The following is a 16,363-nucleotide window of genomic DNA, read 5'->3' on the forward strand; positions in this document are numbered from 1 at the left end:
TCCCATTTTTTGTCTTAAAAATTGAACTGGACATATGCACCTCTGTAAAATGTTATGTGGAGGACTGCAAACTTGGACCCCAGTTGTGTAGACAGCTCTATATGAGTGAACCTTGAGAGCGTGTGAAGCTCCTAGCCTGTGCAGTTATACAAGGTTGTGATATTGTGGAAAACTTCAGCAGACGTTAGTCGTCTCTGAGTAATGCCTGGATTATGTTTGATATGGGGCGGGTATTCAAAACTACATGATTTAAGAGGCAGATCCAGTCTGTGATGTGTGGCAAAGTAAAGATTCCAACAGTACCACTTATTTTAATCCTTGGAAACCAGCATTATTTCAAGTTGATGTCTGTATTACCCTTTCCACTGCTTTTAATTTCTCCAAAGCACCTTGAAGTGTTTTTCCTGCTCTGTATTTGCTATCTCTTTCTGTGAATTTGATCCCAGTCACAACAAATACCCAACAAAACACGAAGCAACCATCAGGGGTGCAGAATTTTCTGAGGATTGGAGCTTTAAGTGGTTAAAGGAACTTCTGGAAATCCTGCAAGAATCCGTGACACTGGTATAACTATCAGGAAGCATTATTGCTTTCGAAACTAATAGAAGCAGCTCCATAGACCACAGTTTAGGGCAGTGGTTCTCAGAATTATTAGGTGTCTGTTTGCATATCAGATGACTACCTTATATGGCCCTTGGATGGAAATAAAAAAAAAAAAAGCTTTTTTTCTTGCAGCGTTGATAAGACTCTCATTGTGTGTTGCTCTTGTATTAGATACCACATGGAATGCCTTAATCCACCTCTGAGTGAGATACCTGTAGATGAATGGTTCTGTCCAGCATGTGCACCAGCTAATGCTGCTGTTGCTGCTGCTGGTAAGTATTTTGATCAAATCACACTTTTTACTCTGATTCTGATCGTGGAAAACAGCTGTTCTTTGAAGAGATGCTGTCGAGTTGTTTAGGTCCCAGATTTGACACCTTTGTTTTGGTGGGCAGCCGCTTTTGGGCTCATTGACTGGGAAAGCAGTGTTGTATATTAAGATTTGATTCAGAGATTGTAAGCTACAGTGTGGTGACTTGGAAGTGGGTCTGTTACCAGCCCTAGCCTGGCTGGGAATGACAGGGTAGAAGCAACTCTTCTCAATGCCCAGCAAATCATCTAGCTGGCTGAAGGAGTGACGTTATCTGGCTCTGGGTATATTTGTGCTGCCTTCCTTGCCAAAGGGTCAGTTTGCTGTGATGGGGGTGTGTGTGTGTGTGTGTGTGTGCAGAAAACAGAATGAGTATCTTGATTTAGATTCTATAGTAAAACTTTCAACTCTTGAAGGAATGTATACTGACAAGTGACCCAGAGGGCTTTTCCTTTTCAGATACAGATCATGTGAGTGAAGAAGAGGTTGCTGCCCTCATAGCTGATGTCACCCCTACCACCAGTAGGCTACGTCTTAACGTCCGAACTCGAGCAATAGCCAGGACTCGGCAGAGCGAACGAGTTAGGGCAACAGTGAACAGAAACCGAATAACAACTGCACAGCAAATTCAGGTATTGGGAAGCATCCAGTTAGCCTAGAAATATGAATTTAAAATTTAAAATCAAGTCTCTGAAAGGCTCTCTTAAGAGAGTTAAAACAAGCCCGCTCATTACTAGCTCAGCAGGTTTGGTAGCAATTGAATTCTGATTGTCCAGGATTAAATAATTGCATTCTGGTTAATTGAGACTAATTGCAGTACCAGTTGTGCAGTGTGTGAGCAAATCATATAGATGCAAAATTGATTTGAGAAGTCCACTAATTTGCAGACCGCTCTGGAGACCTGCATTTTAATACTTGAGTCACAAGTGGAATTGAATTTATCCTTCTGAAACCCCAGAGAATATTAATCCACAGTGCAAAGTCCTCCCACAGTTAGGTTTTTTTTCTTCCATGGTCATGATTGGAATAACTAGGGTCCTCCAGATGAGAACTACTGAAGTGCATTGAAAACTCAGGAAGCTCTTGTATAGGCTTTAGCCAATGCCGTTAGGGCTTCACTTGTATAAACCTGAAAATTCTTAATTCACGCCCCAACCTGTCATGGCTTATAGACTGTTTAGAGGTTATTTCTGTACCCATGACTGGCAGTATATCTTGGGGTTCTTTTTAATGGTCTCAGACACTTTAATTTTTCAGTAACGCTATATGAGGTTATCCCTTCCCTTTCGTTTGCTGGAAGTACAGGAAAACTGGCAAGTTGCAAAACCATCTGTGTTTCAGTTGTTGAAAATATCGAAGTTGCAACCAAAACGTTCTCTACATACTTGCAAAGCTGCAAGCTTTGTCAAGTCAAATTCTACAGAGATAGTCAAACATAGATAAGAGAGAAGACAGTAGAAGGGAGAAGAAGAAAAAATAGGTTTCTTTTCATAGTCCAGTGGAGGGTGAGTGGGTGGTGCGCAAAGTGTCTAATCATCCTGAGGTCTGGTTTGGAAGAAAGCTGGATCAGAGGTGAGATGATGCTTCTCTTCCCTCCCTCCCATCCCCCTAGTGTTAAAGCTGGCAATCAGACAAGACAGTAAAACAAAATCTAGATGAAACCTGAGAAAAACCATGGCCTGATGCTCAATAGCCTTGATACCTATAACTAGGAACAAAAAATAAAGAAAAACAAAGTAGAGACATAAAGAAGCAACAAAAATGACAAAAGCAGAACAAAAGACCAGGACTTTCCCTTCTAAGTTACTCAGTCTAAGATACCTTGTCTCGGTTTCCCATGGGCTGAGAAGTAATTGCTTTCCTTTCAGAGTTTTCTAGTAGTGCATCTAATTCAAAAAATGCTATTTAAAAACAGATCTTGAACAAACTCAAAGCAATCTGAAATGTAGCAAAAAGTCCAGTCATCAAAACAAAGTGCAAACAAGGTTCCAGCATGCACTGGGTCCTCCTTAACATGGTTTAGGTTAAATGATCTTAGGACTTTCCCCAAAGAGCCTTAATAGGCCTTAAATTTGTTAGTCTCTTTTCTGGAGGTAGGTCATGCCAGATGGTATGTTGACACAACTCCTCACTCCCAATATTCAGCCCCCCAAATTAAAAAAGGATCAATAACACAGTAAAAATCCCACAAAATGTTGGACGCACTTTTGAAAAATATAAATGAAAGTCGTTGGTCGATGATGTTCCCTTTCTCACCCTAGATGGTAACTGCTTAATACAGTCACACTGAAAAGTGTTTTGAAATCAAAGGTTTTGCAGGGTAACTGCTAGTGCTTTATTACTCTCTCCCTACCTGTTGTTTTATAAATACAGTGTGTAGCTGTCTCCCTGCAGATGAGAGAGGTGGTGCACGGGGACTTAATCGTTGCATAGTAGTGCGAGACTGGGTGCCAAGTACTTCCTGTTCAAGAAATCATTCCGAGCTCCACTTCTCCAATCTGCAGAGATGATTACAAACTTTCCCTAGAAAGGTATTATTGCTCACTTCATTTTTAAAAAAAGCACACCTCTCTTACTCTAGCTGATACTTAGATTTGACCCGAGAGCTCAAGTAAAAATCCAATAGCTAAGAGAAGCTCTTCTGCTGTGCCCCATGGCACATACAGAAAGGTGTTGATTTCATATCCTCAATTACCTCTAGTATTTGGGGAAAGAGAAACTTCATTGTGTAATTCATGCATTATTCCAGATGTACCTGGTATAGTTAAAATCTTCAGTGTTTAGGTACCCTCTACTCCTCTCGCCTCCCACCCCCTAACAGAAAATGTTCGTGTGTGGCACATGTTGGCATCCACAGAGCTTAAAATGCAGTTCTGCCCTAATGAATACCTTTTGAAGAAAAAGTTTTGTAGGGTGTGTTTGACATTTTAAAGTATGTTCATTAGTCTTCAATGCTAACACCACATTGAGATGAAATTTCTTCTGTCAGCTATAGTTTATATTAATTTCCCATTTTGTTTACCCTGCAACCATAAAACACTTCTAGAGCAGTTTTTCTGTCCTGTATATGCCATGTATAGGAGTTTATATGTAAAAGTCATTTTTTGTAAGTTTGTTTACATATTTTATGTAAACATATACAAATGTAATAGGCTGGTATACTGCAAGCATTGTATCAGCATGAGTTATTCTAAAGTAGTGCAATAATATCTCTGAATTTATGGTGGTTTGAAATTGCTTTTCCCCTTGAACTCTCAATGTAATATGTGGTGTAGATGTGGCTTTCACAAAACCTTAGCACTTAACCAAGCTGGTTAGGTTAGAGCAGTAGTTCTCAACCTTTCCAAACTAGTGTATCCCTGAAGCCAAAGCCCCGCCACCTGGGGCTGAAGCATGTAACTTAGCTTCATGGAGCTCCCTGTGGTGTGGTTGCCACCCCCTAACACCAGCCCTGCACTTTGCAACTCCCCTAAATGCATCCCGTGCACCCCCATGTTGAGAAACACTGATCTAGACAAGTTGATATACCCCTGGAACACCTCTGAGTACCCCCAATGGCCCTGTATGAGAACTACTGGGTTAGAGTACGTTGTTTTTTTACCTTTTTACTAAAAGCTGTGCTACCACTGGACAATCAAGGGAGCTCTCTAATCTCCTCGGGATGATCAGAGTTTGGTTAGGTCTATACAACCCACCCCCCTTCCTGGGTTTCAGAGCCTGAGCTTCAGCCTGAGCCACATCTTCAGAGTGCTGTCTGTACAGCTATTTTTAGAGCACTAGTGCAAGCCCCACTAGCCTACGCCTGTCAACCCAGGTTGGCAGCCTGCTTCAAAATGCTGTGTAGACATACCCTTCACGTCCTGAGTTTCGCACTTCAAACTCAGGACCTTCAGGAGCTGGATCTTGGAGGTGGGTGGACACCTCTTGTGCAAGGGAAAAGGGACTTGAGCCATGAAATAGTAGTTCCTGCTTATTGTGAGGAAGTGACACTGAAGAGGAGTCTCTCTCTTATCCTTAAGCTCAGCTCCAGGATGTTGGTGTTGAGATTTGCCGCCTTTGGTGTGTCTGTGGGGTTTTAAGGGGAAAATGTAGCCTGAAAAGTGAGGAAGCTAATATCTTGGGCCCCACGCTACCTCGACTTTGCTTTCATTTTTGGTCAGTATGGATTAGTCCTGCTTTGGGAGAAGCCAGTGGACAGTTGTGTGGGGTTGGGGAGGTTTCACAGTGACAGTGGATATGATATTCTCCCACCAGAATAAAGCATTGGAGTAAAAATGTCCCTGGCTTTAAACATTGAGGCAGATTTAAAAAGCCATGTCAGTTTTCACTTGAGATGCAGCATGTGCTGGTGATACAAGTGACTTAATTTTAAAGGTGAACCATTTCTTGTTGACAGCCTGATTCATGATGGTCGGGGAAAAGCGAACTTTGGTGCTGGATCACAAATAGTTTTGTTGCACTTGTTTAAAAAGCAATCTCAAACTTTTGTTGCCCATTTACAATATGTATAACTTATGTGATTTCTTGTTCTGAAATGCAGCATGTGCCGAGGTATCTGATGTCTTCTCTTCTTGATGAAACAATTGATGCAGTTGCAGCAGGGCTAAGCACAGCGGTATACCAGCGACCTCTGCAACCACGGGCTCCAACTAGGCAGAAAAGAAAAACAGGTAAGGGGATCAGAACCCTTCCAGGATTCCTAGTCTACAAAGTAAAAGGTTTCAGTGAACAAAGCATGAGACAAACTGAAAACAATACAGCAGATATGTCTGCTTACCTCCATGGTACTGCATGATTACATCACTCCAATGCTTTTAAAGAGAACTTGTATTCAGTTAAAAACCAGTGACGCATTTAAACCGAGCTTTTATACCCCTACCCTTCCAACTGTACTATTTAATTCTAGTTTGGGATCCTTTGCAGCACATCACAGCTTTTTCTTTTGTAAACTTGTTTGTGGTCTGTAGGGAAACTTTACGTGTGTGTGTGTACGCAGTTCTGCTCGTCAGTCAAATACTTTGCTATGCTTGTCTCTTCAGGTAGAAAGAAGAAAGCAGGCAAAAAAAGAACTCAGACAAAGTCTTCCGTTGGAAAAAAGAGTTCAGGGACGTGGATCAAGAGACGTAAGCGTCGAGTAAAGAGGAGAAAGGGGAAGAAGATACGAGTAAGTTCAGATATCAGTTTATGCTGGTATAAAAAAGTCTCTGCCATTATTTTAATTTCTCTGGTGTAACACTAAGCCATCACACACTAAATACATTGTTTTAATGGCAGCAAGCATGACTTGAATACAGGTGAATTATGTACAATGTATATAATATAGTCCTATGAGAACGATACTTAACAGAGGAGCTTTTTTCATCTATTTTCATCAGTACTGTCTTCAGTAAATTTAGAGCGTAAGAGCGGCCATACTGGGTCAGGCCAAAGGTCCATCTAGCCCAGTATCCTGTCTTCCGACAATGGCCAATGCCAGGTGCCCCAGAGAGAATGAACAGAACAGGTAATCCTCAAGTGATCCATTCCCTGTAGCCTATTCCCAGCTTCTAACAAACAGAGGCTGGGGACACCATCCCTGCCAATCCTGGCTAATAGCCATTGATGGACCTATCCTCCATGAATTTATCTATTTCTTTTTTGAACCCTGTTATAGTCTTGGCCTTCACAACATCCTCTGGCAAGGCATTCCACAGGTTGACTGTGTGTTGTGTGAAAAAATACTTCCTTTTGTTTGTTTTAAGCCTGCTACCTATTAATTTCATTTGGTGACCCCCAGTTCTTGTGTTGTGAGGAGGAGTAAATAACATTTCCTTATTTATTTTTCTCCACACCAGTCATGATTTTATAGAGTTCAATCATATCCCTCCTTAGTCATCTCTTTTCCAAGCTGAAAAGTCCCAGTCTGATTAATTGCTCCTCATATGGAAGCCATTCCATGCCCCTTATAATTTTTGTTGCCCTTTTCTGAACCTTTTCCAATTCCAGTATATCTTTTTTTGAGAGGGGGTGACCAGACCTGCATGCAGTATTCAAGACGTGGGCGTACCATGGATTTATATAGAGAAAATACGATATTTTCTGTCGTCTTTATCTATCCCTTTCTTAATGATTCCCAACATTCTGTTCGCTTTTTTGACCGCTGCTGCACATTGAGTGGATGTTTTCAGAGAATTATCCACAGTGACTCCAAGATCTCGTTCTTGAGTGGTAACAGCTAATTTAGACCCCATCATTTTATCTGTATAGTTGGGATTATGTTTTCCAATGTGCATTACTTTGCATTTATCAGCATTGAATTTCATCTGCCATTTTGTCTCCCAGTCACCCAGTTTTGAGAGATCCTTTTGTAGCTCTTCACAGTCTGCCTGGGACTTAACTATCTTGAGTAGTTTTGTGTCATCTGCAAATTTTGCCACCTCACTGTTTACCCCTTTTTCCAGATCATTTATGAGTATGTCGAATAGGACTGGTCCTAGTACAGACCCTTGGGGACACCACTATTTACCTCTCTCCATTCTGAAAACTTATTCCTACCCTTTGTTTCCTATCTCTTAACCAGTTACCAATCCATGAGAGCACCTTTCATCTTATCCCATGACTGCTTAATGTTGAGAGTGCTAGTGTTCCTACTAAAAGAAAAGGAGTACTTGTGGCACCTTAGAGACTAACAAATTTATTTGGGCATAAGCTTTCGTGAGCTACAGCTCACTTCATCGGATGCATTCAGTGGAAAATACAATGAAGAGATTTTATATACACAGAGAACATGAAACAATGGGTGTTACCATACACACAGTAACGAGTGTGATCGGGTAGGGTGCGCTATTGTCAGCAGGAGAGAAAAATAAACTTTTGTAGTGGTGATCAAGGTGGGCCATTTCCAGCAGTTGGCAAGAATGCGTGAGGAACAGTACGGGGGGGAAATAAACACGGGAAAATAGTTTTATTTTGTGTAATGACGCATCCACTCCCAGTCTTTATTCAAGCCTAATGTAATGGTGTCCAGTTTGCAAATTAATTCCAATTCAGCAGTCTCTCACTGGAGTCTGTTTTTGAAGTTTTTTTGTTGAAGAGTTACGACTTTTAGGTCTGTAATCGCGTGACCAGAGAAATTGAAGTGTTCTCCGACTGGTTTTTGAATGTTATAATTCTTGACGTCTGATTTGTGTCCATTTATTCTTTTACGTAGAGACTGTCCAGTTTGACCAATGTACATGGCAGAGGGGCATTGCTGGCACATGATGGCATATATCACATTGGTAGATGTGCAGGTGAACGAGCCTCTGATAGTGTGGCTGATGTGATTAGGCCTTATGATGGTGTCCCCTGAATTGATATGTGGACACAGTTGGCAACGGGCTTTGTTGCAAGGATAGGTTCCTGGGTTAGTGTTTTTGTTGTATGGTGTGTGGTTGCTGGTGAGTATTTGCTTCAGGTTTGGGGACTGTCTGTAAGCAAGGACTGGCTTGTCTCCCAAGATCTGTGAGAGTGATGGATCGTTCTTCAGGATAGGTTGTAGATCCTTGATGATGCGTTGGAGAGCTGGTGCAGAAGGTGATGGCTAGTGGCGTTCTGTTATTTTCTTTGTTAGGCCTGTCCTGTAGTAGCTGACTTCTGGGTACTCTTCTGGCTCTGTCAATCTGTTTCTTCTCTTCAGCAGGTGGGTATTGTAGTTGTAAGAATGCTTGATAGAGATCTTGTAGGTGTTTGTCTGAGGGGTTGGAGCAAATGCAGTTGTATCGTAGAGCTTGGCTGTAGACAATGGACCGTGTGGTGTGGTCTGGGTGAAAGCTGGAGGCATGTAGGTAGGAATAGCGGTCAGTAGGTTTCCGATATAGGGTGGTGGTTATGTGACCATTGCTTATTAGCACCGTAGTGTCCAGGAAGTGGATCTCTTGTGTGGACTGGTCCAGGCTGAGGTTGATAGTGGGATGGAAATTGTTGAAATCATGGTGGAATTTCTCAAGGGCTTCTTTTCCATGGGTCCAGATGATGAAGATGTCATCAATGTAGCGCAAGTAGAGTAGGGGCATTAGGGGACGAGAGCTGAGGAAGCGTTGTTCTAAGTAAGCCATAAAAATGTTGGCATACTGTGGGGCCATGCGGGTACCCATAGCAGTGCTGCTGATTTGAAGGTATACATTGTCCCCAAATGTGAAATAGTTATGGGTGAGGACAAAGTCACAAAGTTCAGCTACCAGGTTTGCCGTGACATTATCGGGGATACTGTTCCTGATGGCTTGTAGTCCATCTTTGTGTGGAATGTTGGTGTAGAGGGCTTCTACATCCATAGTGGCCAGGATGGTGTTTTCAGAAAGATCACTGATGGATTGTAGTTTCCTCAGGAAGTCAGTGGTGTCTCAAAGATAGCTGGGAGTGCTGGTAGTGTAGGGTCTGAGGAGGGAGTCTACATAGTTAGACAATCCTGCTGTCAGGGTGCCAATGCCTGAGATGATGGGGCGTCCAGGATTCCCAGGTTTATGGATCTTGGGTAGCAGATAGAAAACCCCAGGTTGGGGTTCTAGGGGTGTGTCTGTGCGGATTTGTTCTTGTGCGTTTTCAGGGAGTTTCTTGAGCAAATGGTGTAGTTTCTTTTGGTAACTCTCAGTGTTCCTACTGTAGCACTGTATGAAAAGAGCTTCTTCATGTTTCTCATTTGGACCAGTAATGCTAGGGATTGAGCATTCTTCCCCTAACTCTTCCACTGAAATCCCTCGGAAACAGGAGTTTCTTCACTCCTTCTGCAGTATGGGAGAATGGGAAGTTAGTCTACTTGAACTAACATCTAAGCATATTTGCATGGCTTGCTGCCAAACCCTGGAATTAAACATATGGTTCAATGTATAAACTGAACCCTGCAGATTTCACACTGTGCTCTTGCACATGAACTGCCACTTTTGTTTGACAGCAATCCACGCTCACTTGAAATGTGAGTCTCCATCACCCTCTGTTTCTAAGCCCACTGATAAACTATGGAATTTTTACATCCATGTCAAACTTAAGGGTATGTCTACACTGCAAGCAGTACAGTGGCACAACTGCAGTGCTGCAGCTTGCCATACTCTGCTTTAAGTGGTGGTTATTCCCTACAGTTACAATTTTCCCTTTCCACAGTCTTTAGAGTAGTTAAGATCACGTGGAGTTTGATAGCATCCCTTTTGAACGACAGAGCCTTGTGTTAAGGTATCGTATTTCAGAAATTAACTTGAGTGGTCATTTCAATGTAATATGTGCAACTTATTGAGTGTATATACTAGAAGCATGACGTACAGGTTCAGTAAAAATGTTTTTACACAGAAATGTAAAATTACCCTCATCAACCTATGCAAGTTCCATTATACTGACTACAGTACACTAAATAAAAATAGTAAACGTTGCAGTCCTCACCATATCAGCTGGACACTAGTGAGAGAAGTTAGGGCCTCGAACACAGAGCACACTCGTGCCCAACACCTGCAGGCCTCACGCATTCTTAACCTGCTTGCTCTGCAAACTTCAACCCAAATCAGAGTAAAACAATTTTTTGCAAACTGCCACATGCTTTTAGTGCCAGGTATCACCCGCTCTTCCCTCCTTACACTTGTAGCTAATTTGGATGTTGATAGAAGCCGATCTTATAATGCATAGTAGTTAACAACTTTTTTTTCCTCACCCTGTCCAGGTGAAAAATGAGGTTACTGCTCGCTCCCGTATTGCAAGAACTCTTGGCCTTGGTAAACCTGTACATGGAGCTTCATTCCCTTCTGTGTATAAAGCGATAGAACCCTCACTTGGCCTTATGAGAGCGGATATTGGTGCAGCTTCACTGTCTGTGTTTGGAGATCCCTATGAACTGGACCCATATGACAGGTAAGGTCTTGGGATTAAGACCACAGATCTGATAATATCTCAGATGTGTTTTAATGCTGTTAAAATATTTTAATACTAAATACCTGGATGCCTTCAAAATTAAATATTTCAAATATATATGTATTTTTGGAGGCGGGGTCATAATTAAGACTAAGATTATGTCACAGAGGTCACAGATTCCATGACTTCCAGAGATCTCTGTGACATTTTCTGCTTCAGCCCCGGAGCAGCGGAGCTGGAGCTTTCAGGTGGCAGGGGGCCCCCACACCTCTGAGCTGCTGCAGGGGGTGGGTGTTGGACCGCCCCCACCGCCACAGCAGGGCTCAGGCTTGGGCTTGCATCACCCCTTCAGTCCCATTTTTGTCACCGTAATTTTTAGTAAAAGTCAGGGACAGGTCATGGACGATTAACAAAAATTCATGGAAGCCTGTGACCTGTCCCTGACTTTTACTAAAAATAACGATGACAAAATCTTAGCCTTAGTCATAATATTTACCAGTAATATAAAACTACAGACCAAAAGATGACTAGTGGTTGTGCCCAACTTCAGACTTTTTAGAGGGGCCTGATGTTCAGAAATTGCTGAGTATATCCACCCTCTGAAAATCAAGCCATTTTAAGAAGTCTCATGTTGGGCATACAAAAATCATTAGTCACTTTTGTCATCTGTGTGTGAAGCTACTTAAGTGTCTTTAGAATCTGATTCTTGTTAACTAACTAGTGACTGAATGTGATATTCTTTATTAAGAAGTAGTTTAGCAAATTTTGGGGGTTATAATGATGCAGTGCCTTAACTCTAAAAGTACAATGAATCTGTGGGGTTATATGGGTCTCTTCTCTCCCATTCCCCTTCAATTTTAGAATCTTGAATCAGAAGAAATCCTGCCAGATCATGTCAAAATGCCACTTCTGAGTCACTTATCTCATGAATAAGTCTGAAACCTCTTTTTAAAGCTTAATCTTAAATTGAAAAAGCATATTTGACCATTGTCATTAAAGGGATACTGCCCATTTGAAGTCTAATATATTTTAGAAAAGATTTAAAGATTGTTTCTGATAAGACACCTTCCCTTGAATATCCCCCTAACTTTTGTGATTTTATAGTTGTGTTTACCCATATGTTAAAAAAAAAGAAACAAAAAAAACTTCCTTCCTGCTGCAGTTTGAGATACCCATACAAACCACTATAAAGAACTATTGTACGCAAAAAGTTAACTAAAATAAAGGGAGGAAACTTTTTTCCTATGTTCTTTCAGGTCTAGTAGCCTTCGCTGTGGTGTCAATAGTAGATAATTGTTTAAACAAGGGTTTTTAAGTTGACAGTTTCCCTTTGCGTGTGTTTGTGTCTGCAGTAATGAAGAGATTCCAGCCAACCCAGCTTCACCTGTGAGCGCCAAAAGGAGAATTCTTTCCCAGTCAGCATTAAGATCTCATCGGCCTGTGGCTAGACCCGTTTCTGTGGGACTTTCTGGGTAAGGCAGCCAAATTATTATTATTTTTTAATTGTATAAAAACAGACCGAAGGAATCTGGGTCATAAGACTGAATGAGCTTTTTGACTCTAGGTATCCAGAATCAGAGCACATTTTGGCCCTTCTTGGGCAGTTGCTAAGGAACTACAACTAAGGCTTTGTGTTTGTCACGGAAGTCATGGATGCGCCTGGTCTGGGGGCTGCCTGAGCAGCTTGGGCAGCCCCCAAGCCAGGTGCACCGGCCACTGCTGAGGCAATCTTGGGCCCTCCCCTGCCCCCCAGCAGCAGGAGTTTGGGTGTCGGGGAGCTAGGGGTTGGGGTGCGAGGCAGTGCTTAGCTCGGGGTGGGGGGGCTCCCCGGAAGGGTGACAGGAACTCCCCTCCCTGAGCTCCTAGCTCCACATGCTGCCTCTGCCTGTAGGCCCTGCCCCCGCAGCTCCCATTGGCCACGGTTCCCAGCCAATGGGAGCTGCAGACCTGGGGCTTGGGGTGGAGCAGAGGCAGCACATGCAGCTAGGAGCTGGGGTTGCTGCTTCCCAGGAGCTGGGCAGGGAGCCTGATCAAGCCCCACCAACCCTTCTGAACCACCCCCCCCCAGCACCCGCGGCACCCCTCGGACTGCAATTCCCCCCACTCCCCAAACAACCGTGGCACACCCCCCCCCCATGCCACAACCCCCCGAGTACCTGGCATGCCCCCCAGCACCCACCACGCCCCCAGGGCCGCCCTCCTGAGCCACCCTCCCCACCCCCAGTTTTAGTCAGAGGTATATAATAAAAGTCATGGACAGGTCACAGGCTGAGAATTTTTGTTTATTGCCCGTGACCTGCCCATGACTTTTACTAAAAATACCTGTGACTAGAACATAGCCTTAACTATAATACATTTTACACTAGTAACAGTTCAATTAGTCACATTGAGACACCCGCAGTTGGGAGATTTTTTTTTTAAAGCACTTAGCCTTGTGCTTTAAACTCTGTCATGCTTTCTTTGGCTGTCTTTCCTCGTGATTCACTGTATCCCATTTTTACATCCTCCTTGCTTGTTCCTCATTCAGTAGATCTAACTAACATATTGAAATTTCAGATTTGGAAGTTATCCCTTCTTGTTCTGACGTGGTCGGTCCATTTGTTACCTTATATGTTTAAAATGCAACATTTGTCTGGGAGCACTGAGCAACCTGCAGTCTCTCTGTTAAAAATTGTGTCTGAGAAGTGGTGTGCACCACAAAAAAGGGTCCTCATATTGCACTTCAGAAGAGTGGGCATATAACTGGTTCTACACAATGCGGTGCAAGAAGCTGCATATAATCTGAGAAGGAGATCAGTAAACTAGCGGATGATTTGGGTGACTAATCTGTTTCCTCTGCCATTTGATAGAGTTTAGAAGGAGACTGAGGAAAGAGTGTTCACTTTTAACCTCTGGTTATATGTACTGGGCAGTCAGTGATTCAGCTTTCCTCTGTTCAAATAAGCAGCAGAATATTTGGGACAGTATCCCTTTAATAAACAGGAATGGAATGGTGGAACTGGGACGTTCAGTTGCAGTTGACTGGAGGAGTTGGCTGAAGGAAGTGCAGTGAGAGCTTTGGGATTCCAGTGTGTTGGTGGCTGGCGGAGATGGGACAGAGCTGAGCGAATGAGGGGAGGCAGCGGGACAGATTAGGGTATGAGTGAAAGGAAAAAGGAGAGTAAAAAAACCACTAGAGCAAGGAGAAAGTGAGTGTGCGGGAGAGAAGACTGGAAACACCCACCCACTGGAAAAATAAGGGAGCTCCAGGTTGTCATCTCACTGCCCCGATGGTATGATGCGTTAAAGTGGCTGCCTGTCTTTAGTTTGCAAGCAAGATAATCTCAGGAATAATGTGGTCATGCCTCTTGGCTATTTGATATTTTTCTCCACTTCCCCACCTCTCATTTGGAGGAAGAGGTTTTGGGAAGTCTCAGTGATCCTGTGGGATGGCTTTGGGGGTAGCTTCTTGTTCAGAAGGCAGAATTACTTACCTGTAATTCAGCAGCTCTGAAGACATCACTTGACTGAATTACTGCTCATCTTCCCATCAGAGCTAGAAGGCAAACATTTTTACACTATGTGGTAGTTCTGTCATGTAGGCATATACTTCTGGCATAAATAATACTTTAAAGGTTGGACTGCTATTTGCGTTGTGCTCATCATGAACTGAAGTGGAATGCCCCAAACGGCACTGAGGCACTGGCACTTAGTCTGCCCTTCAGCTGTGCCTACTGGTGCCTCAGTGGGCCAATAATATTTGAGAGTTATGGAAGTTCTAGAAAAAAGATCCAAGAGTAGGCATCCAGTAAAATGATGTCTCCAGAGGAGACAAAGTATAGGTAAGTCATTTCCCTAATGGTTAGGTAATACAGGGAGAGGGCTTTGTGTTGTCTATAGTTGAGCCCATTAATCTAGCTCTTGGATTTAATTTGTCATGCACTCCGGTTCTTTTACAATAGGTGCCCATAAACCACTAAGTTAACTTAAGTAAATTCTATGAGATAGTAATATAGGTCTGCTGAAAAGTAAACTGGGGAATGGGGAGGAAAGGTTGAGATAGACCAGACAGCTGTGATGGGAGATATGCTTATGATAAACTTCTGAATGACACATTATGGTTATTAAAAAAATTAATAAGGTCTTGATAAAAAAGTATTTGTTTTTCGAGCAATTGAGTGACACTTCCAAGTAGTGTTAATTTCAGATGGCCACTGTAGTGGCTGAAGGCATTTGGCTTTAATTCTGATTTCATGCTGCAGAGCATACCGAAGACATGCAGGTATCTGATATAACCACTCACTTTGCCATTGTATGGCACCAGTCCAGAGAGTAGGTATTTTGACCACCTCTCAGCAGAGGGCAGCAGAAGCTGAATGCCTTTTGTGAAGCCAGCTCCTATAAAGGGAACTGTACTGGCTGAGCACACAGTTCTTTTGCAAGCCCCCAATAGCTGATCTTAGTTTCATTGTAATATAATCCATTTGTACAGTCTGAGAGCAATGTAAAAGTAAGGAAAATGTAACCCTTCTGTAACATGCAGGAGAAGTGTGCCTGTCTTGATTCCTGATCAAGAAACAGAAGCTCCCCCTGCGCCTGACCTGTTGGGAAGCATCCTGTCTGGACAGAGCCTCCTCATGATGAGTGGGTCTGATGTGGTCATCAACAGAGATGGTTCACTAACAGCAAAGAGGGCAGGTGAGGGTTTGGCTTCAGTTCTTAATTAACTGTTTCGTATTTAGTCACATAGGTCTCTATCCTATAAACACTACATATGTGCTTAACTTTGAGCATATACATAAATGTTTATGGGATCAGGGTGGTAGGTACTAACTAGAGTCAAAATAGTAAGTTTTTGACATGTACACCCATGCTTCTGTTTTAATTGCATAGTGACAAGGTCATTGGAAGAACTGGTTTAATGGGAGGTGGTGGTTGTCACCTGTATAAGTAGGGCCCTACCAAATTCACAGTCCATTTTGTTCGATTTCACGGTCATAGGAATTTAATACGCGTAAATGTCATGATGTCAGCTATTTAAATCTGAAATTTCACGGTGTTGTAATTGTAGGGGTCCTGACCCGAAAAGGAATTGTGGGTGAGGTCGTAAGGAGGTTGTAGGGGGTGTTGTGGTACTGCTACCCATACGTCTGCGCTGCTGTTGGTGGCGGTGCTACTTTCAGAGCTGGGCAGCTGGAGAGCCGTGGCTGCTGGCCGGGAGCCCAGCTCTGAAGGCAGAGCCGCTGCCAGCAGCAGCACAGAAGTAAGGATGGCATGGTATGGTATTGCCACCCTTACTTCTGCACTGCTGCCTTCAGAGCTGGGTCCTCAGTCAGCAGCCGCCACTCTCTGGCTGTCCAGTCTGAGGGCAGCAGCACAGGACTACGGGTGGCATGGCATGGTATTGCCACCTTTACTTCTGCGCTGCTGCTGGCAGGGCGGTGCCTTCAGAGCAGGGCCCACGTCCAATAGCTGCTGCTCTCTGGCCGCCCAGCTCTGAAGGCAGCGCAGAAGTAAGAGTGGCAATACTGTGACTCCTCTAAAATAACCTTGCAACCCCCTTGCCTCCTACAACTCCCTTTTGGGTCAGGACTCCCAATTTGAGAAACACTGGTCTCGCCC

At 43.2% G+C, this 16,363-nt stretch overlaps 1 protein-coding gene across 5 annotated transcripts in view; it reads left to right on the forward strand.

Annotated features, from left to right (window-relative positions):
• PHRF1 (PHD and ring finger domains 1) overlaps positions 1-16,363 on the forward strand; it is a 52,939-nt gene that overhangs the window by 16,580 nt on the left and 19,996 nt on the right. For 3 of the 5 annotated variants that reach the window (XM_037899563.2, XM_043549040.1, XM_037899562.2), the window contains exons 7-13: positions 775-875; positions 1,373-1,545; positions 5,454-5,583; positions 5,953-6,077; positions 10,575-10,762; positions 12,115-12,234; positions 15,285-15,439. In XM_037899563.2, the coding sequence (XP_037755491.1) occupies positions 775-875; positions 1,373-1,545; positions 5,454-5,583; positions 5,953-6,077; positions 10,575-10,762; positions 12,115-12,234; positions 15,285-15,439 (992 nt within the window). Of the gene's footprint in view, positions 1-774; positions 876-1,371; positions 1,546-3,307; positions 3,445-5,453; positions 5,584-5,952; positions 6,078-10,574; positions 10,763-12,114; positions 12,235-15,284; positions 15,440-16,363 lie in introns of those variants that run through there. The other 2 variants (XM_043549039.1, XM_037899564.2) reach the window with 2 other exon arrangements.

Source organism: Chelonia mydas, chromosome 6, assembly GCF_015237465.2.
Source record: "Chelonia mydas isolate rCheMyd1 chromosome 6, rCheMyd1.pri.v2, whole genome shotgun sequence".
Classification (NCBI taxonomy): domain Eukaryota; kingdom Metazoa; phylum Chordata; order Testudines; family Cheloniidae; genus Chelonia; species Chelonia mydas.